The 24315-nt window shown below is 39.5% G+C and overlaps 1 protein-coding gene across 2 annotated transcripts; it reads left to right on the forward strand.

Moving 5' to 3' along the window:
• Positions 1-5484: 5484 nt before the first annotated feature.
• NKAP (NFKB activating protein) lies at positions 5485-24089 on the forward strand. Of its 2 annotated transcripts, none has more exons than XM_033946085.1 (9): positions 5485-5917; positions 11345-11425; positions 12418-12488; positions 16444-16563; positions 16863-16917; positions 17846-17961; positions 19468-19543; positions 22124-22273; positions 23734-24089. In XM_033946085.1, exons 1-9 carry the CDS (start codon positions 5610-5612, stop codon positions 23906-23908), a joined length of 1152 nt encoding a protein of 383 aa, XP_033801976.1. In that variant the 5' UTR covers positions 5485-5609; the 3' UTR covers positions 23909-24089. The 2 variants fall into 2 exon arrangements, with proteins under 2 accessions (XP_033801976.1, XP_033801977.1); XM_033946086.1 differs by having other exon boundaries at positions 16447-16563.
• Positions 24090-24315: the final 226 nt, after the last annotated feature.

Consider the following 24315-nt stretch of genomic DNA (forward strand, 5'->3'; position numbering starts at 1 on the left):
AGCTTCAGATGTTTAGGTGCATTTTGCTTAAGCGTAGCACCTATTGGGGGAGATCCATCCATCCGTCTTGTCTGTATAAACACAGATGTGTAGGGCAAGAATGTAAAACTTGTGGCCCAGTCAATGTAATCCAATAAGTCATAACTAGAGTTGCGCAATTTCTCCCGTAATCCATCGGTGCCGAGCAGTCGCCTATGTAAGCCAGTCGAAAACAACGATACAACGTACGAGTATAGACTGTTGCTTATTCTTATTAAGTACTATGATGCGGACGCCTTTGGTACCCGAGACAAGTTCGCGTCTCTAGTCATAACACACCATTTTAATACTAGCAGTGAATCAGACAATAATAATACCTACCACACCATTAGTCTTGTATTGACTTGCTTGGTCTGTCTAACAGGAAATATTTCACCTTTGGAGTACAATAAAAATATGAGTATAGGTTTATTTACGTTACACTTATTAATTTGTGCAAGTATTCTGTGTCTGGTAAGTTAATATTTCAGAAAAGATATTGATTTTTATTGAAATGTTTTATTTTTTTTATGTTAACGGTTACTCATTTATTTCAGTTCTTTGTATTCCGTATGTCTTTATCGAAACCAAATGGTAGTAAAACTAAACAAAAAATTGCTGATGAACATCGAAATTTTCAAGAAAAGTGGGAATTGGAGTATTTTTGCTGTGAAGTAAAAGATAAAATAATTTGCTTGATACGTAATAATGCTATTAGTGTGCCAAAGTTATATAACATTAAACGGCATTATGAACAGCATAAATCAAAATATGACCATTACGAAGGATTAATGAGACAAGAAAAGTTGAAAGAGTTCAAGTTGGGACTGAAAAAACAACAGTTCATGTTTACTAAAGTATCACATGAAAGTTAAACGGTGGTGCATGCAAGCTACGCCTTGTCAGAGTTGATAGCTAAACACTTGAAACCTTTTACCAAAGGTGATTTCATCAAGGAATGTCTAATTAAAGCTTCAGAAATTGTTTGTCCTGAAAGTGTGAAGGTTTTTCAAACAATCTCTTTGTCTCGAAATGCAGTTGCAGAATTACTGATTTGGCCGGATCAAAGCAAAATCATCTAGTTTTGAAGCTTTTTCCATTGCTTGTGACAAGAGTACAGACATTGGGGGCATAGCTTAATTAGCTGTGTTTCTTTGTGCTTGCGACACGAATTTCAACATTTTTGAGGAATTATTGGAACTACAGTAGTATCGATGTGTGGCACTATCACGGGAGAATTTATATTTAATTGTGTTTATGAACTTCTGCAAAAATACAATTTACCTCTGTCAAAACTAACTTCTGTAGCTAAAGATGGAGTTCCTTCAATGGCCAGAAAAAACAACAGTTTTGTGGCATTACTGCAAAAAAAACCAACAAACAACCCAAAGTGAAACTTGTGACAGATCCAAGATTCATCATACGCATTGCATTATACATCAAGAAGTATTATGCATAAAGGTAATAAACATGGGAAATGTGTTGACATTTGTCAAAACAATTATCAATTTCATAAGATCTCAAGGCTTAAATCAGTGACAATTCTCTGCTTTCTTAAGTGAATTAGAAAGCAAATATTCCAGTTTATCCTACTTTTCCGAGGTACATTGGCTATCCTGCACTAAGGTCCTTAAACAATTCTGGGACTTGAAAGAAGAAATATGTTTTTAATAGCTAAAAAGAAAGACATAAGGTTGTTTTCTGATCCAGTATGATTGCAAGATTTATGCTTCATAGTTAATAAAACAAAACACTTAGGGCTCCTTTTAATAAGGTGCGCTAGCGTTTTTAGCACACGCACAAAATTACCGCGCGGTATGCTTCTAGAATAACGCCAGCTCAATGCCAGCGTTAAGGTCTAGCGCACGAGGCAATTTAGCGTGCACTATTCCACGTGTTAAGGCCCTAACGCACCTTATTAAAAGGAGCCCTTAAATGATTTAAATTTAAAACTGCAAGGAAAAGATCAGATTATTACGACATGTGTGATCAAGTTAAAGTATTCCAATGTAAGCTAGTTCTTTGGGGAAAGAAGTTGAAAAATGAAGATTTAACTCACTTTCTGACATGCAACATAAACAAATCAAGTTTAGGTGAAATTGCATCGTATCAAAAATACGCATAAAAATTTTAAGCTTTAGAACTGAGTTTGAAACAAGATTTGCAGATTTTAAGTCTTTGGAAGACAAGTTTTCTTTGTTTTCTTCGATTTTCTCAATAAATATAGAATCAGTAACTAATCATATGCAAATGGAAGTAATTGAGACCCAGTGCAATTCAAATTTGAAGACTAAATGAAGTGAAGTTGGCCTGCTTGAATTTTACAAATATTTGCCCACCAGGTTTGAAAATACTCGAAAATTTGCATATGAAATTATTCCCATATTTGGAAGTACTTATTGGTGTGAACAGTTATTTACACTTATGAAAGGAAATAAACCTCCTATCAGATCCAGAATTACCGACATTCACCTTCAGTCAGTTTTAAAAGAAATCACTGCGGACAAGATTTCCTCCGAAATAGGAAAAACAGTAGCAGAGTAATAATAATAATAATAATTTTATTTCTTATATACCGCTTTACCATAAGTTCAAAGCGGTTTACAACAAGATACATACAATGAAAGTATGAGAAGTTTACAACAAGATACATACAAAGAGGGTATGAGATGCAAGGGGAAAGAAAAAGTACTTTCTGGGATACAAATTACAAATGGAATAGAACCAAGTTGGTTTGAATCAAAGGAAGTAACTAGTCAGAGATTGGGGTGCAGGGGGAACAATTTGGGTGGAATACAATTGCAAATGGGAAGAGCATGATTTAATCTAAAATCAAGAGAAATGGGGATTGGGATGGATAGCTGAGGGGGATTGGACAAGAATTGGGATTAGAATTTGTTAAAGAGACGGGTCTTCAGTGATTTTCTGAAGTCAGCATATGAAGTGGCCTCGTGTATGGGCTTTACGAGCCATGTGTTCAGTTTGGCTGCCTGGAATGATAACATTCTGTCAAGAAACTTCTTGTAATGACATGATTTCAGGGATGGGTAAGTAAAGAGATTTATTCTGCGAGAGCTCTTATTAGGAGCTGTTGAGGATGAATTGAGAGGCGAGGTAAGTTGGTAGCATCTCAAAGACAGCTTTGTAGCTGATGCAGGCAAACTTGAAGAGTATTCTGGATTCCACCGGCAACCAGTGGAGTATCTGGAAGTATGGGGTGACATGTTCCCATTTTTTTAAACCAAAGATGAGCCGGATCGCAGTGTTCTGAATTAATCTCAGCTTGTTAAGTGTCTTCATATAATGTTGCAGTAATCCAGCGTACTCAAGATGGATGATTGTACAAGTAATCGAAAGGATGATTCATCAAAGTATTTTTTAATGGTGCAGAGCTTCCATAGGACTGATATACTTTATTTGAACATTAGATCTGTATGCTTTTCCAGGGTTAGGTGTTTGTCAAGGGTAACTCCTAGTATTTTTATAGTTTGATCGATTTCGACTTCTAGGCCATTCACGTGGATCATGTTATCTTTTATCTTTTCATTTGGAGATGCCAGAAAAAATTTAGTTTTTTCTGTGTTCAGTTTTAGTTTGAAGGCCGTCATCCAAAACTCTATTTGCTTTAGGGTGTTGGTTAGGAGATTAATAAAGTCTGACGACAGACAGGTTAGTGGTAGTACTACAGTAATGTCGTCAGCGTAAGATGCCAAGTGTCAGGAAGAAAACATTAATTTTATTGTTGCTCTTGTTCTATTTTTACACTTTTCGAAATAAACCTGTTTCTATGAAAAATGACATTTTGCGGTCCACATAAACTTAAACCTTGTTTATTTGGCCTGTGTCAGCCTTTGAATTTGACATACTTGGTATAGGGCTTTACTCCACTCCCAAGAATAGGGCAGAGGTGCAGCTGAGAAGAGGTTCCACCAGCAAGGACTCTAGAAAAGAGGCTCCTGACCACTTAAATTGCACTCAGCTGGACAGTCTTCAATATTGAAGATGCTAAGAGGGCCAATTGTTGAGAGGAAGATTTTAATACACCTCTCCAGTCCTGCTGTATTCTACCCTGCCTAGTCCACCTCAGCCTTGCTTACTCTGCCTCCACCTCTTGACTCACCTGTCCCACAGTAACTTATCTTACATTAGTGACAACAGGGATGGATGAGAACTACTGAGAACCATTTTGCTTGGAAACTCCTCCCACAACCTAGCCTCTCTATCTGTCACATTCCTTGTCTTAGACTTTCCCCAATCCCTCAAAGTTTTGTTTCCCTGTGAACTCTTCTTCCTCAACCACACTGGTGCACCTTATCCAAATGTGGAGTTGCCAGGGTTTTGATTCAAACAAGACATTTGAGTTGGTACTATTGGATATGTCAACAACCTTTGATGCAGTAAATACATTATTTACAGCCGTTAGAAGGAATCAGCCGTTAGGAATCTTAGGTGCTGTATTTAGTTGGTTTGAGTATTTTTTTTTATTTTTTTTAGCAAGCACATTGAACAAGCTAAAGATATTAAGAAATGTTGTTCTTTATTTCTATAGCTTTAAAACTTATCATTAATGGAAAGATAATTCCCATTTATCATTACACATGTGGTGGAACTAGTGACCTGGATTGGCCACCATGAGAACTGGCTACTGGGTTTGATGGACCATTGGTCTGACCTAGCAAGGCTATTCTTATGTTCTTCTGATATTGATGTACAAAAAATAGGAACTTATAACTCTCAAAATTAGTCAAGAATCAGGAAATGGAAGTCTCTAGGCAGTTTCTTTCATAATTCAAAAACAATTTCCTTTATTCAATTTTTTTTGTGCCTTATTACATACAAGAATGTATACATAGTAACATACATAGTAAATGACAGCAGATAAATAGTGGTCCATCCAGTCTGCCCAACCATACAAGCTCCATAATAAATAATACATTTCTTGTTCTCCTTATGTTCATGTTTATGAATCTTTTGTATTGTAACAATTTAAAATTTCAATAAATATTTGAAAAATTTTAAAAAACATTGTTGGGGTTTTTTTTTTTTTGGGGGGGGGTTACATGCGATTCAACATTTACATGATATTTTATAGCATTAAATACTTACAGTTTCAAACTTTGTTTCTAAACTGCTAAAAAAACAAAACAAACAGATGACGGCCAAGCGATGCAGGACTTGTGAGCACCACTTATGAGAACAAAACAGCCTTCTTTTCCCTCCTTTATTTACCCTTAAAATAGCTTTTTTTTTTTCCAAAGTTGCTTTTCCTTTCCCAGATGTTCCATCCAACTAAGAACCCCTCGAGCTATTAATCGTGATGATAGTGAAATCGGGGGGGGGGGGGGGAAGGGGGAGTAGGTTTTTCACTATACCACGTTGAACATATTTCACGCACGCGGTTCCCAGAACTAAACTACTGTATTCGCTTTAAGGAGCAGCTTCCGGTTACGACCGGAAGCAGTTACACGCCCAACCCGGATGCCTTTCCGGAAGTTGTGCGATTTCCCGAAAGGAACGCAAAACAGAAGCGGCAGCTCCGAGACAGAGCGGCGCCCGCGCGAGCTGCGTTTGTTATTTTCACGGTAGGGCACATGCCCCCCATTCAGTGCTCCCAGAGCCAAAGCGTCGAGGCAGCGGGTGGCAGGAAGCGACGCCATGGGAGCGAGAGCAGCAGCAGCAGCAGCAGCTGTAGCGACGACGGTTCCCGCAGCCCCCTGCACCGGAGCAGCAAAGCAGCAGAGAAGCGGCTGAAGAGCAACCGAGACAGAGCACGCCACAGTCCCTGCAGGTTCCGGGAGCGCTCGCAGCCCCGGCCTCACCACGCTAAGCAATGGGCAGAGTACTACGAGAAGGAGCAGGAGGAGCTGTTGCGCCAGCGCCAGGAGGCCTTCATCGCACGGTGAGGCTCTTTACTTTATCTGCTGCTGACCGAGGCCTTACCTCGCTTAATTCGGGCCAAAACCGAAAAACTTGCCTTATATAGCTTTCTTTTTCGTGGGGAAATTAAAACCGCATCTCTCTGTCTTGCGGAGGGGCAAAGCATGGGTTGAATCAGCCTTTCTTAGGGGAGACGTGACTAACGTGACAACCCCCCCCCCCCCTTCACGAAAAAAAAAAAAAGGGATACACATGTGGTATCTCTAGGAGGGGTAAAATCAAGGGGGTGGGTCATTAGAGTGGGCAGACTTGATGGGCTATGGCCCTTTTCTGCCGTCATCTTCTATGTTTCTATGTCTTTCTTTTCAGGGTCAGGTTCTCACACACTCTCCCTGGGCAATGGCAATCTGGCCCATTTCCTGTCGCATCCTCCCTTTCTTGCAATTCTGATTCGCTCAAGATATACGTTCAGAAACCAGGACTGCCTAAAAATTGCCTCCCAGGACCCTGGAAGTCCCTTTGTATCTTTGCAGACACCAGAACACCTTTCAGAAAAGTCCGAGAGCTCTGTGGAAGGTGGTCCTCATTATGCATGTAATCTGAAAATAGTTTCAATAATGTTGGTTGTAGTAGATTGGGAAGCCAAACAAAAAAAAAAGAAAGAGGGAGAGAGGCTAACAGGTGGGTAAGAGGATAGTGACTTGATTCTATGCAGAGTTCAGGGCTAGCCTTTGAAAAAGGTACTGGGGGGAGGGGGAGGCTGTATTCTGTTGGTATGTTGGTTCAATTTTGGCTGTTTCTTGGGTTTTACTTTCTTTTTCTTCCCTTTCAGTGTTGTGTGCTTTAGACTTATCTTTGTTGATGTTTTAATATAGTCAGTATATCCTACAGTCAAATAGTAAGATACTGTGAAATGATACCTCGTATACAACATTCAGTATCCAAATGAAAACTTAAACTCTTTTTTCTTCTTTTTTTAGGGCTTCAGATATGCCAATGGTTAGCCAAATGTTTTTTTTTATGGCTACCAATATACTTGTGGCCATGGCTTCCTCACTAGCCCCATCTTTATTTTCCTTAAACTTTAAAGTGCTATGTGCTCTATTTATAACATCCTTTATAAAAGTTGTCAGCTTTAAACTTTTAGCCTTAAAAACTTATCTTTTGTTTCTTAATGTTATTCTCTTGTTCACATCGGAAAGGGACCTGTCATATTTCGACATGTTTTGCCCGTAGGCTGTTTCAAGAAAAGTCCCCCCTTCTGTACTTTTATCTGCACCATCCCGACCTGTGTAATGTTTTTAGCATCAAGATCTAATATAGTCAGGACACAGCAGACTTATCAAGTAGGTTCCCAGCATTCAGAGAATAGAAAAAACAAGTTTTTGTGTGTCTTCACAATGACTCGCTTCCAAGTTTTTGCAACAGTACACTTGAATACTGTTTGTTTTGGTAAAATCGTCACAGTGATTGTGTTTCATAACTGCAGGATAGCACTTACCTTTTGAGGACCATAGTGTTCAACCTCTGACAGAGGCATGCATGCCAAAACAAAGCCCAGGTCTTGTAATAAACATTTACTTATTATCTCTACCCTTGAGGCCCTTGGCGTTTTTTATTTTACTCTCTTAACAATATGAAATATGAAACATTAATCATTAGACATAGACAAACTGAAAGGGGGCATCAGATTGATAGAATAAACAGAATGTTTTTATAAGAGCATAACATGTACCATGCAGGAATAAACCAAAAGGCCATTAAGCTCAGCATCCTGTTATCCAGTGGCTGATCCTGGATAACAGGATCCTGGCAGGATCCCAGAAAGATTCATTCCTTGTTACTCATAACTAGGGATAAGTGGAGGATGTGATCAAAGCATGTTTTATAGACTATATCCCCTCTATCATCTCTTCTACCTATTTTAGCCTTTCTTTATAGGGAAACTGTTCCAGTTCCTTTATTATTTTTGTTGACCCTCTCTGTCTTTTCAAGTTCTATAATGGGGGCAATTGTATAACTCTTTGCCAAGATTTAGGCATCACAGTTGGGTGTACTTAGTACCATTGGTGTTCTATAATGGCACTAAGCATCACAAAGCTGCTGTAGAATATTAGCACAAAACCACATTATTGTGCCAAAATTTAGGACACATACACTTACAGCATTTTGATCACTGTTGTAAGTTGGCATCTTGAAATAAAATATTTTGTAAGTTGTGTGTGTTCGACTTATGCCCCCACCCATACGTATGCGTACATCTGGTAGCGCTATAGAAATAATTCATAGTAGTACCTTGAATTGTTTAGCAAGGAAGAAGAAGGAGCAGCTCCTGAGGCAAAAACTCTTCAGGATCTGTAACTAGAAAGTTAAGGTGATGCTGGGAAAAAATTGTTCCCCTCTCCCTGATGTTGGTGACTGAGTTTTTCTTCCTTGTCCTCAAGTTCTGAAAAGTGAACAAAGTTGAGTGACTACAACAAAGGATTAGAGTTGGCAGTGGAAAATCCATGGGGCAGGTGTAGCAGCTGGAGGAATGTTGGGGTAATTCCATGTTGAAACAGGCCTTAGGGCTCCCTGACAGAAATCTCAGGAATAGCTCCATCACCATTGTTCAATTCAGATTTAATTCTGGCAGTGCAAAAAACACTTGTCTCATTATTGCAGCAGTGATGTGTATCAGGCACTGGTGGCAGGAGGTTTTGACTGGTTCATGAAGTCAGTAGCCCAGCTTTAAATCTACTACAGATCATCAGTACTAGAAAGGAATCCTGAAAGAAGGAAAAGGTGGTGACCATAGAAAGAGTAGGAAAACTAGTAGGAAGATGAATCCCCTGTCCTTGGGTCCTTCAGGAAAGATGGAGCAATCCATCCTCATTTCCCAAGTATCCAAAACAGAGCCTAGCTTGGCAGAGGACCCTGTTTTTGCTGGGGGTGCTCCGACACCCTAGGGCACAGAACCATACTTTGCTCTTTAATATAGACTTGCCTGTAATCTTCTGGATATGACTAGAATCTGATCCTTTTGTAATCCGCCTAGAACCGCAAGGTATTGGTGGAATAAAAGAAACTAATGTAATATGGTATTATCCTTCCTTCAAAGACAGTTTCCAGTTTTCATATGAAATTTGAAGATCTCACTAGCAGCATTTAGAAATTTGCAAACTTTCATAGACAAAACAGAAAGGTGCAGAGCAGCCACTTATACATCACTGCATTTTTTTCATGGATTACAGTATTATAGGTTGAGTTACAGAGAAGACAGCATTCAGTGTAGAAGTCCTAAGAGCCACACCAATCTCTTCCCACCCTACCTGAAGGAAACTTAAGTATGCCCTACTTATCTGGACTAGTTTGACAAGGATGGAGAATAAGGTGAAGTTATACATACCTGATGATTTTCTTCCCTTTAGTCTTGCCAGACCAGTCCAGAGCCCATCTAGGGAGATGGGACAGGGTGGAAGAGAACAGGTGAGAGAGACAAGAATCCAAAGAGGAAGTTGATACCTCTTCCCTGGAGGTTATCTGTTAAGTGGAGGAAGTATGGGCCTAAGAGAGTAACCAGAGCAAAAAAAAAGAGGCAAGGAGGGTTGTGGGCACAACACTCTTCTATAGCTTTAGTATAAATATTCTTCTGGTTTTCCTGCTGCACCAGCCCTAATCTAGATGCCAGGCAGATTCACTTTGTCCATCTGTTGACAGAAGGCATATGACCTCCTTCCTTGTCTGGACTAGATTAACAAGACCTTCTTTGTGCATTGCTTGCACTTGTCCACATTAAATTTACTTAGACTGTGGGATATTCATGTTAATTTTGGAGGGCTTTCTGCCCTGACCTCATGTGCTTGGTTGTGTGAATGCTATTACAGGGTGCTTTTGAGGGGCTATTATACTCAACATCAATTGTATCGGAGTGGGGGGATAGATACAGATACTTGTGTAAAATGTGAGCAAACTAGTGGTATGTTAGAGCACACTTTTTGGCAATGCCCTGGCATTAGGCAATACTGGAACCTTATTGTGGGTTTTCTGCGTAGAATCACACATGTGCCTATTGAGAGCACGGTCTCCCAGCTGGTCTTGAATGTCCCATGAGCCTTTGGGACTTTGCCCGCAGCAAAAACTCTGCTCTGTCATAAGCTGTGCTTGGTAGCAAGAAAGTGTATTCTGCAGTATTGGACATCCTATTGGCATTGGAGCAACCTGATATATTGACTGGCCAGCTGGGAGGCCAAGAATGCTTGTGGGAAATATAAGCGGAGGAAACTTTATTTAAAAATCTGGGGGCCCTATTTGGCGCAATTGCATCATAGTAATTTGCTCAATGAGTTATAATGGGATTTGTGGGTATTCTAGGGATCCTTACTTTTTAGCTTGCCACCTTTGGGGGTTAGTTGGAGCTGTATAGAGGGGTTGAATCTGGAGAAGGAGGAAACTGAGAGGTGGAAGATGGGGCAGGAAGGACTTTTTGTGGCACTGTTCTGGTTACTAGATGTTGTTCTTCCATATAGTTGTGTACCCCAGAACTAATATGGTGCACAGGAGGGGAGTAGGGTTATGCTTTTGTAAAACATTTTGAATGACAAAGGTTGATTTGTTTGTAATGTTATTGTGGTTCTGTGAGTTGTCAATAAAAACCATTTAAACATAAATTTATTTGGGCTGTTTAGACACTCAGTCCCCCAATCTCGAAAGATCCTCCTGCACAATCCATTCATGTTTCAATAACTAAATAATTTTTGTGTCATCTTTACGTTTGATAACCTCATTCATCTTTTCCAGATCACTTATGAATATTAGAAGGGTAGACAGATATTTTAAAGACTTTGGTGTAAGCCAAAAAACATTTAGAGGCAGGGTATCGATTTATTTTTTTTTTTCTTTGAACTACCTTGCAATTTATTACAATTAAAATTTATTAGACTTGATATACCGCCTATCAAATAAAGGTCCAGGTAGTTTACAATAAAAAAAAATGAATCGGAAGAGATCTTAATTCCAAATAGGAAAGCTCACATATACAAATTAACATGTCCAGAAATCTCAGCAGGAGTCCATTTGACACTTCAGAAGCTGTTTGGAACATTAAATTACTTTTAGTTGTTTGTTTTTTTATATATATATTTTTGTCTTCCATAATCTCCCCTCCAAATTCTCAACTTCTGTGCAGTTCTGGAGCAGGCCTGGGTCACGGGAGCATTAGCTCCTCTGGACCAAGGCCACAGCAGTAACAGTGGCCCTTTCCTAACCTGCGTTGTTGACAGGTACCAGTCTTTATACTATCAGAATATTTTAACCTGATAAAGTAATACTTGACTTCCTTTGTTAATAGAGTTGTGTTGGAAGAACAAGGAATGCTAGAACAAAATTAGAGTTGGCCATAATGAAAGTGGAATGTGATAGCTGGAGAGTAAGAAATTGAGCAGTCATAAAGGTGTGCTTTGCTTTACAGGAGACTGCATGAGAGGGAAAGGATTGGCGAACTTGGAGCTCCAGAAGTGTGGGGTCTTTCACCAAAGGTTCCTGATCCTGAGTAAGTAAGAGCTGTAAATGGGAAATACTTATGACTTTTTCAAACATGAATCCAATCTATAATTGGCGAACAATCTAGATCCCTCGGGGGGAATGTCTGAACTAAGGAAAAGTGCAAAATAATTACAAAAGTTTTTGAATAATAAAGGACATCAATATGAGCCCTTAGCGTGCAAGCGAGGGATTATGGGCTCGGGCAGTAACTCGTAGATGACCAGCACCAGACATAAGTCTAAATGAGAACTGCCCCATACATCATTTAGTCCTATTTAATATAATCAATCTAATCAAAATCCCATATAAATCCATTAATTTTATTTTTTCTCCCAGTGCAAATGTTTGACTTGGATTTATATGGGATTTTGATTAGATTGATTATATTAAATAGGACTAAATGATGTATAGGGCAGTTCTCATTTAGACTTATGTCTGGTGCTGGTCATCTGTGAGTCCTGAGCCCATAATCCCTATCTTGCACGCTAAGGGCTCATATTGATGTCCTTCATTATTCAAAGAACTTTTGTAATTATTTTGCACTTTTCCTTAGTTCAAACATTCCCCCCAAGGGATCTAGATTGTTCGCCAATTATAGATTGGATTCTAGATTGGACATTATTGGCTACAACATTGTCCAAAGGGTTGTATATTTTTTTGCTTTTTTCAAACATGGTCATATTGTGCCAGGTTTGGTAAATAGCATTCAGAATTAGGTACTGGGAAAAATCCATGCCAAGCGCTATTTTATAAAGGGTGCTCTGGGCTGAGTGCCCCTATAGAAAAGCACTTAGTGTGGCATCCCATGCCTAACTTTCAGCATAAGGATTTATGCCTCTTGAAATTTGGTGTAAATCCTGCTTTGCAAGTTTGCCACATAGCCAGGGTATTCTATAACATTGTGCTGAAATTTGTGGACAACCTATATAGAATCTGGGAGATTATGTCTTGTAGTTCTGTGTTTCTCCTTGTATAATCCTTGTAATTTGTGTCATGCAGTTCAGATGAACATACTCCAGCAGAGGACGACAAGTCAAGGAAAAGCAGTGACTCGGACTCTAGTTCAGAAGGTATTTGTTTGCTTTTTGGTCTGGCGGTTTTCTCTTCCCAAAGTTGTCTTCCAGCTTAATTAGATGTGATATTTCTCTGAGAGTGTGGTATCATGAGCCTTCATTTGTGACTACCCTAGGATTTTCCTCTGATTTATTTCACCCTCCCAGCTCTGCCCAGGCATTGTAACAATAGTCCCCAGTTAATGGTCATAAACTGAAGCTTCTTTGGAAACCTGCCTATTGTGCACCCTGGCTTGTTGCTATTGCCATTGCACAATGCATGACAGTTCCTTCCTTCCAGGGGCTTTGCAGTCCCTGCAGCATCTATGGCCAGCCTGGCAAGTATAAGACCTGAGCCAAGCACCGAGTCCAGATCCTATACATTCAGTCACTGAACCAGTATTTACTTTCTTTAACACAAATAACATAACATAAATCTTTATTTATGTACTGCAAAAGCCATTCGGTTTGAGGCGGTTTACAGGAAAAATGGCTGAGGAGAATCAGCGAGCTACAGCAATGGAGAGAGGACTGAAAATTGTATAGATTGCATAGAGGGAGATTAATATAAGGAGGGAGATAGATAAATAGGTGGGAATGCTCATAGTCTTAGAGTGACAACGTGGAATAGAGAGTCAGTGGGTCAGGAGTCTTTTCATGGAAAATTTAAGGTGGGTTGTCCTGTTTGGGGAAGAGCATTTTTAGGAACTTTTCTGAAGTGATGTTCTGACCAATTGGCTTATATTAAAAGGCGTTTACATCATTTCTAAAGGCTAACAGAGGTAACCCACAGAGATAGAAGTGTGCATAGCAAGGAGGTAATGATGAACAGAGAGCAGCCATAAAGTGCATTCTCACTGTTCACTGGGGTTAGGTTCCTAGAAAGCCTAAAATATGGAGCCATTGATCCTATAAGTAAAAAGGGCTTAGGTTCCTGTGCCACCCAGTTTCTTGTACATTTTTGCCACCTAACACAATAAAGTTATTATTTTGTGTACCCGTCTTGTAAAGAGCAGCTTGCTTCTTATATTCTGCATTTTAAAAAAAAGTATGTGTAAAATGCATTTATAATTTGTAAGAACAATCTTGTGGTTCAACAATGCTCACACACAGCTCTATGAATATCGTCATCCTCATGGAAACACACTCCACACGACTGTGAATAAGTGAAAATGCCCTTGAATAGCAAAAATGGGTTACTTTGTTTTGCGTGAATAGCGAAATTGAGATGCACTTTATTTTGTATGAATAAGCAAATTTGTGAATACGGAACATGCAGATAACGAGAACGCACTGTATGTCTTTCAAGATCTTTATTTCTGATGAGCAATAGATATAACTTGGCCTAGTTTGATGAATTGCCTGTATCAGGAGCAGCAATTCATAAAACATCTGGGTACCTGTAAATGAAAAATCATAATCTATGATGCAAGTGATGTCACCCTGAGGAGATGGCCACACTACGGGAGTAATTCTGTATAGATTGCCTAATGTTAGGTGCCAGGATAATCTGTACGAACATCAAATTCTAAAATAGCACTTGCACACACAGTTGCTGCCAGAGAATAGTAGAGGAAGTCCACAGTTACTTAGCTAAATTTAGGTGCAAGCACCTACGCCAGCTCAGTGGCTGGTGTGAATGCTTGTGTGTATCTATAGGCAATTAGGGGCTAGTTGACACTTGTGCTCGATAAAACTGCTGCCGTGATGCTGAATAAGGCTCTGACCACCGACGGTGAATGTTGATCCGGTTGGGGGGGGGGGTGGCTTGAGCATCTGCGCATGCCCAAGACCTGCCAGTTCCCTCCTCCTCCAAGAATCTCAGAGAAAGACATCCTGGAGAAGGGTTGACAGAAGGATTTGTTTATAATATCTTTATTCATTTTTAAATCAAATAACAAGTGCACAAAAATGTATCGTACATTAATTCCAATATAGCACTGTAATATCTAACACATAAAATCTAATAGTATAAAAATCCCCACCCACCCACTCTTCATCAAATTCTCAACCAGAAAACATTATATTATATTATGCAATATATTATAAACATAGCTTTTTAAATTTCACCCCAAATCCACCCTCCCCCTTGAGTGTGCTAGATAAAACTAAAAAGGAAAAGAAAAGAGTTGATGCCTATTCATCACAATACTTTTCCAATAGCCCCCAAATCTTTGCAAAGTTATTATAGTTCCCTTTTTGTAACGCTATTGCTCTTTCCATCTTAAAAAATATGGCATAACGAATTCCACCAGAATGTGTAATTAAGATTTTTGTAATTTTTCCAATTTGTTTAAAAAATAAATCTCTCTTCTTTAGCCCACTGCTCAGTTTCACCCTTGTCTGCTTATCAAATAGGCTTACAATGGCTGCTTTTACCAGGCTGCAAACAGGTTGGTTCTGCAGGGCATGCACCTGCAGTGAAATAAAAGTACAGCAAGTCTCACACTGGCACTCTAGGCTATGAAACTGTCAGGGGAAAGTGCCAGCTTTCATCAGACGATGCACTGTCGGCATCCCTTCCCAGGTGCAAACCTCTGTGATCCTGCCCTCATGATTGAGATTTGTATGGGGAGCCTCTGGAAACCAACAGTAGGATTGTCTGTGGGACTTTTTATTTCATGACTTGCAAAGTGCCTCTTTCTCTTTTTTATTTTTTTTTCTTCCTGGTTTTCTGAAACTAGTAGCATGTTTGCCTTATCTTCTCTCAATATTTTCTCTACCTAAATTTCTAATCTTGGTTTGTATTCGAGTCAACCTTTTTCCTCCTTTTGGTGGGGGAGGACAGCAAGGTCACCTCGATTTATATTTGGATCAGTTTATATTTGAGTATATATGGTAAATTTTGCCGTTTAATGCTATAGATGTATGCATTTTCAAATAACCAATAAAGACAAAAAGTTTTTAAAAAGTATTGACCACGAACACCATTACAAATCTATAGTTGGTACATTCCAGAAGCGGGTGTCAAGGCAGAGTCTAGAGGATACTCCCCATCGATTGCTAAGGAAAAGTAGGGAATTAATAACGTTAATAATAAATGCAACATAAAAAATATAAATACACTAAAAAAAAAAAATAGAAAACGTTATAAAATCTTGCAAAAACAAAATACACCTAAACCCAACTTGAGTATAAAAACCAAAACCTGAAAAAAATAATGAATAAAATCAAAGTACTTACCCTCACCCTGAGCAACTCCTTAAGTCCTACTTGTCCTGTTTTAGATTGTAAGCTCTACTGAGCAGGGATTGTTTCTTAAATATGTTGTACAGCACTGCATATGCCTATCAGCGCTTTAGAAATATTAAATAGTAGTAGCCACCCTTAAAGTAAGAATACTATGAGAGGTAGATGCATGGTGACAGGGCCAAGCCTGTTTTTTAGTTTCCTATTGCACACAAGAAAATATTAGCTAAAGGGTGAAATGATAAAAATTTGCTTTATAATTGTTTAATATGTTATATCTCTGGTCAGAAATAGAAAAAAAGTCAAGTTTGGCTGATACTTTAAAGAGTGGTAAAGTAGTTTTAAAAGTGGAAGACCACTGAGGCAGGGAGATAAAGAGGTTAGGGAATGCTTGTTGAAGTATGTATATGCTCAGATTATTTTTACAGTAGAGATACTCGAGGATCAAAGACTGCAACGGAGCAACAGAAAGGTGACAAGGCAGTGAAGATGAGCAGGTTAGATGAGGCATTTTATAGTCAGAGTATGATGTGATTAGAAACAAGTTGAACTGTTGTATGTCTTGGTTTTTTTATTTATTTATTGCCAACAGCTTTGGCAATCATAAGCTTGGGAGAATGTTATATGCAAGTTTGAAAGTAAGATGCTAGCAATATAAAAGCAGATGGGGAGCCCCCAGAGGGTGATAGACATGGCATGACGAGGGATGAACCTAGGGAAGTGAAACATGAAGAAGGGTATACTCTGTTTGTGTATAATCTATTCTGTTTGGGTGTTCTTCTAGAAGATAAGAAAAAGAAGAAAAAAAAGAAGAAAAAGAGAAAAGCCACGAAAAAGAAACATAAAAAGCACTCAGAAGACAGTGACAACAACAGTGACTCGGAATCTGAAGTTAATTCCAGTGGTAAGTGTGTGAGTGCTCAAAATCCTGCATGTGGGATGAGTCCTACGTCAACATTTGCTTCTCTTTAAGTACATTGTGACTGCTGTAAAATTTAAAATAGAAGCTAAAACATTTTAGCATGCTGATTAGCTTTAAATTGTTAAATGTTATGTTTCCATATGTTAAGTCAGTGGAAGAGTGCTAGTCTCACACAGGAGGACTCCTTGCAGTTTAGGGACCCGTTATGCAGGTTTCTTGCCTCAGATTATATTTGTGCCCTGCCTGCATTATGGTTTAAACTTGTTGTATTTCATTCACAGATGAGGATGATAAAAAGAAAATCAAGAAGAAGAAGAAGAAGAAGAAACATAGAAAGTAAGACTCATTTTGCAAATCTTTTACATTTGTTGCTGTCCATGGCAGAAGCTGTCATCCTTTCACCATATCCATATAGCATTTTGGAAAACAAATCACTTAATTTTTTTGTACTATAAAAGTATAGATTGCCTTGAGAAAGCAGAGGCATTTTGGTCCAAAGATGCTTACAGTGTGGGAGATTCTTCAGGCTGATTTTCAGAAAATTGGCTTAAGATTAACATTTCTGCATTTTATTCAAATTCCTGAATAAATTAAGTCTATAAATATCAGTGTTTTTCACATAAATAATTTTCCTAGCAATTTTAGTGTTGAACTATCATTTTTAGTTACAGGTCAGATATATTTTATTAATCGTAGTGTCATCATAGTAAGTTAAGCTACTTTAGGTGTTGAATATATTATCCGCTATAATAGAAACCCTTAGCGCGCATGCACACTTCAATCTCCCTGCGTTCGTGATCCGTACTTCCGTGCCGCGCATGTGCAGTGCCTGCCACAGCTGATTTCCTGCCCAGATCTCCGACACCGGCTGACTTTCTGCTTTCTGACTACGCTGCCGGGATGCCTCTTATTTTCACCCCCGGACCGGCAGCAGCTGCGGTTTCATCAAGCAGCCGCAGGGCATTTGCTAGGCCAGCCCACTTCGATAATGCAAGGCAGGCCAGCCTAACAAAAGCCCCAAGGCTGCCCGGCCTAGCTGATGCTGGACAGGGATCAGGGAAGGGAGAAGGGGTACTACTGGACAGGGGGGAGGTAAAAGTAAGGGGGAAGGAGTGCTGCTGGACAGGGGGGAGAGACAGAAAGAAAGAAAGAAATGCCTAACTCTACACATCTATTCTAGCACCTGTTAATGTAACGGGCTAAAAAACTAGTATTTATTATATTTGAAGAGGACAGAATTATCTTTATACTGGTTTTCTCTCAGAAAAAAGTCAAAGAAAAAGAAAAGTAAGAAGACACGAAAAGAATCTAGCGACTCCTGCAGCGATGACTCTGATGAGGAAGAATTGGCAGGTGGAGACATCTGGATTGAGAAATCAAGTGGGTTCTTATATTTCAGGATAAAAATTTCAGTTTGGCCTTAAAGTTAATTTAATGCAGTAGAAACTAGAATTGATACTGTATCGTGAATGTCAATGGTTAACCTACGCTACATGGCACTACATTGAACCAGAGCTCTTTTAAAGAATTATTCAAATGAGAATAATGATTTTTCTGGAGATAGTTTTGTTTTAAGAGATAAAGGAGTTGCTATTGAGAGAGTCCCAGTTGTTTTAATCAACTGTGACTTAGCTGATTGGTGTGAGGATGACTTTGCTGAAGTGCTCCCCTGCAGGTGTTTTGTGCTGATTATGCTACTCTACACCCTTTATTTAGCAAGAAAGAATAAAACTTATTTTTTTTGTCTGGAATTACAGGGGGCCACACCAAACAGGAAGCAAAAATATCCTTCTAAGTTTGTTCCTTGCAAGCCCTTAGCCTTGGGGTCTGCGCCTTGTTAATAGATCATTGGTATAGTGTGGTAGAGAATCAGAGGGAAGGCAGCACCTAACAAATGCTTGAAAATAGAGGAGGGGGTGGGAAACTGGTCAATATTCAGCTTGCAGAGTCAGCATTTTTTTTAAACACTGACTGCTGCAGACAAAATTAGCTCTGGATATTCAGTGTTGGGCCATGTCCAGTCACTGGCATTAAATATCCAGGGCTAGTTTGTTATGTGCTAGCCACCGGGTCTTAGATCCCAGTTGAATATTGGCTGGGACCCCCATAAGGATATCTGGTCTGACAACCCCCTCCTCCTGCCAGCCTAACCCCTGGTAGTGTATCAAGAAACAGGCAGGAGTGATGCCCACTTGTTCCTGCCCATCATGGCTGAACCTTCAAAATGACTGCCACTGGAGTACTTTGGTAGTACCGCAAACCTACCACTAGAGGTTACAGCAGCCATTTTAAACATGCAGCTGCAATGGGCAAAAGAGACTGGGCATTGCTTCTGCCCATTTCCTGTTGTTCCACCAGGGACAGGGCAGGTAGGACTGCAGGGATCTTGAGAGGGATCTGGATATTCTAGAGGGGGTACCTGGAATTTATGTGGGTGTCTGCACCTATATAGCCTAACGACCAAAGATAGAACTGCTATTTATTCAGTCCTGTTTGGTCACTTTGCTTGCAAGCACCGATACTACCTATGGCCAGCACCCGCATAACTTCCAACTCCTCCCTGATTCTGCCCTTGGATTGCCTCTTTCCAACCCACTCCAAAATTGGCTGGTCGGAACCAATATTCAGTGACACTGACCAGTTAAGTGTCACTGTCTATCAGTGGTTAGCCAGTGTCGAGCAATTTAAGTGGAAAGGAGCCTCGCTTGCCTGCTTCAATCACTTTGAATATGAGGCGGAAAATTTTTAGTTGGATTAAGTTTTCCTTAAAGGCTTGAAGCACTATAAAATGGTGCAGATGGAGAACATTCCACTTGAAGGGCTACTTTGAAGTAAATGTTTCAGCCAGATAAAAATTTTGTCTTATTTACTTGTATATCATTGCAGGAAATACAGAAGAGACAGATTTTGTAGGACCAGAAACACCAATCATGCATGCATCTCAAGATGATAAGCCTTTGAAGTAAGCAAAAAGACTTTGTATTCTTGGTTGGGAATTAGATGCTCCTCATGAAAAATTAGGTGAATTACAGTAAAAAAATTGTCCTGATAAATTTCAAAATAAGTAATATGGAATATTGTCTGTAAGTTGCATAGTGTATTCTTACTTATTACAAGTATATGGATTTGGAGTTCTTTTGAGGTGGTACTGCCAATTGTACAAGATTTAGAGAATGTAAATGCATGTTCTGTTGAGGATGGAGTGCTTACTAGCAATAAGGAAGTCTGACACACAATAAGGAATTCTGGGCAGTTCAGCCTACATGTCTATTGACATTAACCCAAGATGTCAGAGTGAATTGTTAAATGAGATAAGGCTTTAAAGTGGAAGGTTAGAGGGACAGGAGGAAGGGGGGGGAGAGGAAAAGGTTAATAATTATTTGTCAAACTGAATTGTTTTCTGGTTGCTGGAATTCATGATTTTATTGACTGAACAACAATTTAAGTGAAAAATACATTCAAGAGTATCCACAGGCACACAAAATGGAACCAGAACTTGGATCCAGAAGATAAATAATATAATACTTTATTAACAAATATACACTGGGACTTTGGGCTTGCTGCTGGTGCTGTGTGCCCTCTCTGTGGCATTTGTGGATTGAAATACATGCAAGAACCACTTGCAGCCATGGAATGTGCCCATATGCTTTCTGCCCCTTCCCTAGTATGCTGTGTACTCCCTGAGTTGGCTAGTAGTTGTCCAGCCTGTCCCAACATGGGGGCCCATGCTACCTACTGAGAAATGAGAATCCAGCAACAGGTCAACTTGTACGGTTGGCGTAACTCATTCTGGCAGAGATTTAATATTTGAATGAATAAACCATAAGACTTTTGTTTGCCATTTTAAATAGTCCTGAACATGCTAAAAACTAACATTGTGTAGTTTTACAGATATTCTATTAACACAATGATCTATGCTGTAAAGTAACAAAATGCAAAATTAAAATAAGCATATTATTACAGTCGAATAATATGTGCAACTTTACATTAGTAAATTGACTAAATGAATTAGAGTGGTCGATGGACCAAATTGTAAACATTTTCACTGCAAGTTTGTTCTTCTGCAGATTTTGTCCTCTTTGTGCTGAATAATCTCTTTTTGTATTACTGTGCTTGATGAAGTTACAGGGAAATACTTTTAAAACCAATAGGAGGAAATATTTTTTCACTCAGAGAATAGAATTTTTTCACTCAGAGAATTTTTTCACTCAGTTCCAGTTAAACTCTGGAACACGTTGCCAGAAGATGTGGTAAGAGCAGATAGCGTAGCTGGTTTTAAGAAAGGTTTTAACAAGTTCCTGGAGGAAAAGTCCATAGTCTGCTATTGAGACAAACTTGTGGGAAGCCACTGCTTGCTCTGGATGGGTAACATGGAATGTTGCTACTGTTTGGGTTTTTGCTAGGCACTTGTGGCCTGGATTGGGATACTGGGCTAGATGGACCATTGGTCTGATGAACACAGAGAATCTAGAATCAGAAAATAATAGTAAATATTGAACTAAGGCCAGTACTGGGCAGACTTGCATGGGAGGGTGTAAATGGGCTGGAGTGAGTTTTGATGGAGATTACCGCGGTTGGAACCCAAGCACAGTACCAGATAGAGCTTTGGATTCTTGCCCAGAAATAGCTAAGAAGAAAAAAATTTAAATTGAATCAGGAAGGGCAGACCGGATGGGCCATTCAGGTTTTTATCTGCCATCATCTACTATGTTACTATGTTCTTAAATGTATTTTTTTTGTATTAGTGCACGAAACAGCCTTTTTCTCTTCCTTCACTGCTAATTGATAAGCAACTTCCAAACACACAATCCGGGGGATATGTTCAATAAGTTCACTGAAAATGTTCACCCATAGTGGGCGCTACTAAAATAAATTCAGTCATTTAGGCCCTCTTTTACTAAGCCATGGTAGGGGTTTCTACCACAGCCCGGGGCACTAAATGCTCTGACGCTGCTCCGACGTTCGTAGGAATTCTATGAGCATCAGAACAGTTTTGGAGCATTTAGTGCTTCAGGCCATGGTAGAAACCTCTATCGCGGCTTTGTGAAAGATGGAGATTAGCCTTTTGAGCAAGGAATAAGAGATGCTGCTTTACTCACTGCTGGAACACTTAATAATAATAATCAGTTTATATACCGCAAGGCCATAAAGTTCTATGCAGTTTACAATAGTTTTAAAAAAAAACCCACATTAAAAGAAGTTGAATAGAACTAAAAAAAAGTTAAAAGCCAATAATTAGAGACACTAAAATGATCAAAACAGTGCATAATAAAATTTTTACGAATTAGCTGCCTAAATACTTCGAAAACTTAATCTGTGCTTACTGTATTAATGAATGTTATCTTTCCACAGGCTCTAGTTTATGCAGTACAACCTTACTAATAACATGCATTAACATGCATTTTAGCATGCATTATTAACTCTATCTGCCAGAGCTTATAGCTTGAGGTTCCTCTATAAATTAGACAAGCCGAGCAATGCTCCTTTCTCTGTCCAGGCTGGCAGCATCCTCCGTGAACTATTTCTCTCTGCTGTTTTACAGCTATGGACATGCTCTACTACCAGGTGAAGGTGCAGCCATGGCAGAGTACGTAAAGGCTGGCAAGCGTATCCCACGGAGAGGTGAAATTGGTCTGACCAGTGAAGAGATTGCTTCATTCGAGAGTTCGGGTTACGTTATGAGTGGCAGCAGGTAGGACGATGATCCTCTTGACGTATTTGCTTTTCATCACCGAGCAAGAGAGTCTTGTCATAAATATGTTGTGAATTAGAGAGCATTTCTATATTTTTTGATCGTTTTTTCATTTCAATAACAACCAAAATACCAATAACAATCCAATCCAATCAACATGACAATCAAAAGACCACCCGTGTTGTTTCTTTACGGTGATCAAGATATTCATGACAAACGTTAGAAAAAAATCACAAACTATACTCTTCTTTTCTCCCACCCGACCCACAAGGAGCTCCATTATCAGGAATTCAATATAAGACTATGAACCCGAGGTGACATATTATCCCACAAAGATGACTATGTGTCTTGATATAGGGCTCCTTTTACTAAGGTGCGTTAGGGCATTAACGCGCGGAATAACACACGCTAGACCAGTGCTTCCCAACCCTGTCCTGGGGTACTAGCAGGCCAGTCGGGTTTTCAGGATAGCCCTAATTGATATGCTTGAGAGCGATCTGCATATAATGGAGGTGCCAGGCATGCAAATCTGCTCCATGCATATTCATTAGGGCTATCCTGAAAACCCGACTGGCCTGGTGGTCCCCCAGGACAGGGTTGCTGGCGTTAGTTCTAGCCACATAGCACGTGGTAATATCCTGCATGCACTAAAAACGCTAGCGCACCTTAGTAAAAGGAGCCCATAGTCTCCATTTTTAAAATATTTATACATAGTTTATTAACTTATTATTGTTTCAACATAGTCTACAAGATGATTTCTTGAAAATGCCAGGGTAGCTGTTCTGGATGATCTGATTTTTCTAGTGCATGCCGGATCCATGCATTTTAAGGTTTTTCATGCTTAGTAGTTTGTTGCATTGTCTCTTTGGTTCTATCCTATATGCAAGATAAACATTTAAGTCGCATTTTAGAAAGCAGAGATATAACCAGTTATGTGGTGGCATATAATCAGTTATTTTTGTGATCTTAGAAGCATAACCAGTTATGTGCTGGCTTGAAACCTGTCTATATTGTATACATCTATGTGTTGCATGCATCTGGCACATAAGGGTATATTTCTCGCCTGTATTTTAAAACGGACTCTATGTTGGCTGATTCTGTTCTAAAATACTGATGAAACCTGAGATGCACAGTCTTGGTCCTATGTGCAGAAACATGAGTAGTGGCCAAAGAAAATAGGCCGATGTCTATGTTGAGAGGTATTGGATTAAGGCAATCAAGGAGAATATTCCCCACCTTTTGAGAAATTAGATGTATGAAGACTTGCATTGACATCGCTCTATTGAAATGATCAGAAAATGCCATTAAAATAGATTTTAAGTTGATGAACATTCCAGAACTGCTGAAGCAAACAATGTTGTTGACCGTGGGCAAATCAGGAGGAGGGATTCCATTGCCAGCATTCTGTAATTGGACAGGACTGCATGACAGTATTGTGAACCATGCTCTGTTCTGTTTAGACATCGCCGCATGGAGGCTGTGCGTCTGCGTAAAGAGAACCAGATTTATAGTGCCGATGAGAAGCGAGCCTTGGCATCCTTCAACCAGGAGGAGAGGAGAAAGAGGGAGAACAAGATCCTGGCCAGCTTCAGAGAGATGGTATACCGGAAGACCAAGGGCAAAGAAGAGAAATAAGGACTGGCCTTACTGCACAGCCTCTCTTCTGATGGAATTCCCTATAGACAGGTTGTCCTTTGCTCTAAAGGTCTCTTGAGGCTGTCTGTTTTTTAAAGATTCTTGTAAGAATGTAGGTTGTTTGTACTCTTCTTGTTTATTTCTCAAATCTAGATGGGAGTAAAGAACTAGCTAAACATTCTTTTCTTTATTTTTCCTTTATTTAACCCTGTAGTTCAAGTTTGCCATACCTAAAGGTTTTTCAGGAAAAAGACCCCAGGCAGACACAGTGTGCATCAGTGCAGAGCAGGGTGGCATGTGGGGAGAGCAGGCAGGACAGATTGCAGGGCAGAGAGCAGGTCTTCCAGTGGGAAAGATGTTTTTGACTGGTCTCTAGCAGTCGCTTCTTCAGTTGATTGGCCAGCCCA

This window comes from Geotrypetes seraphini, chromosome 5, assembly GCF_902459505.1.
Source record: "Geotrypetes seraphini chromosome 5, aGeoSer1.1, whole genome shotgun sequence".
In the NCBI taxonomy this organism is placed as follows: Eukaryota; Metazoa; Chordata; class Amphibia; order Gymnophiona; family Dermophiidae; genus Geotrypetes; species Geotrypetes seraphini.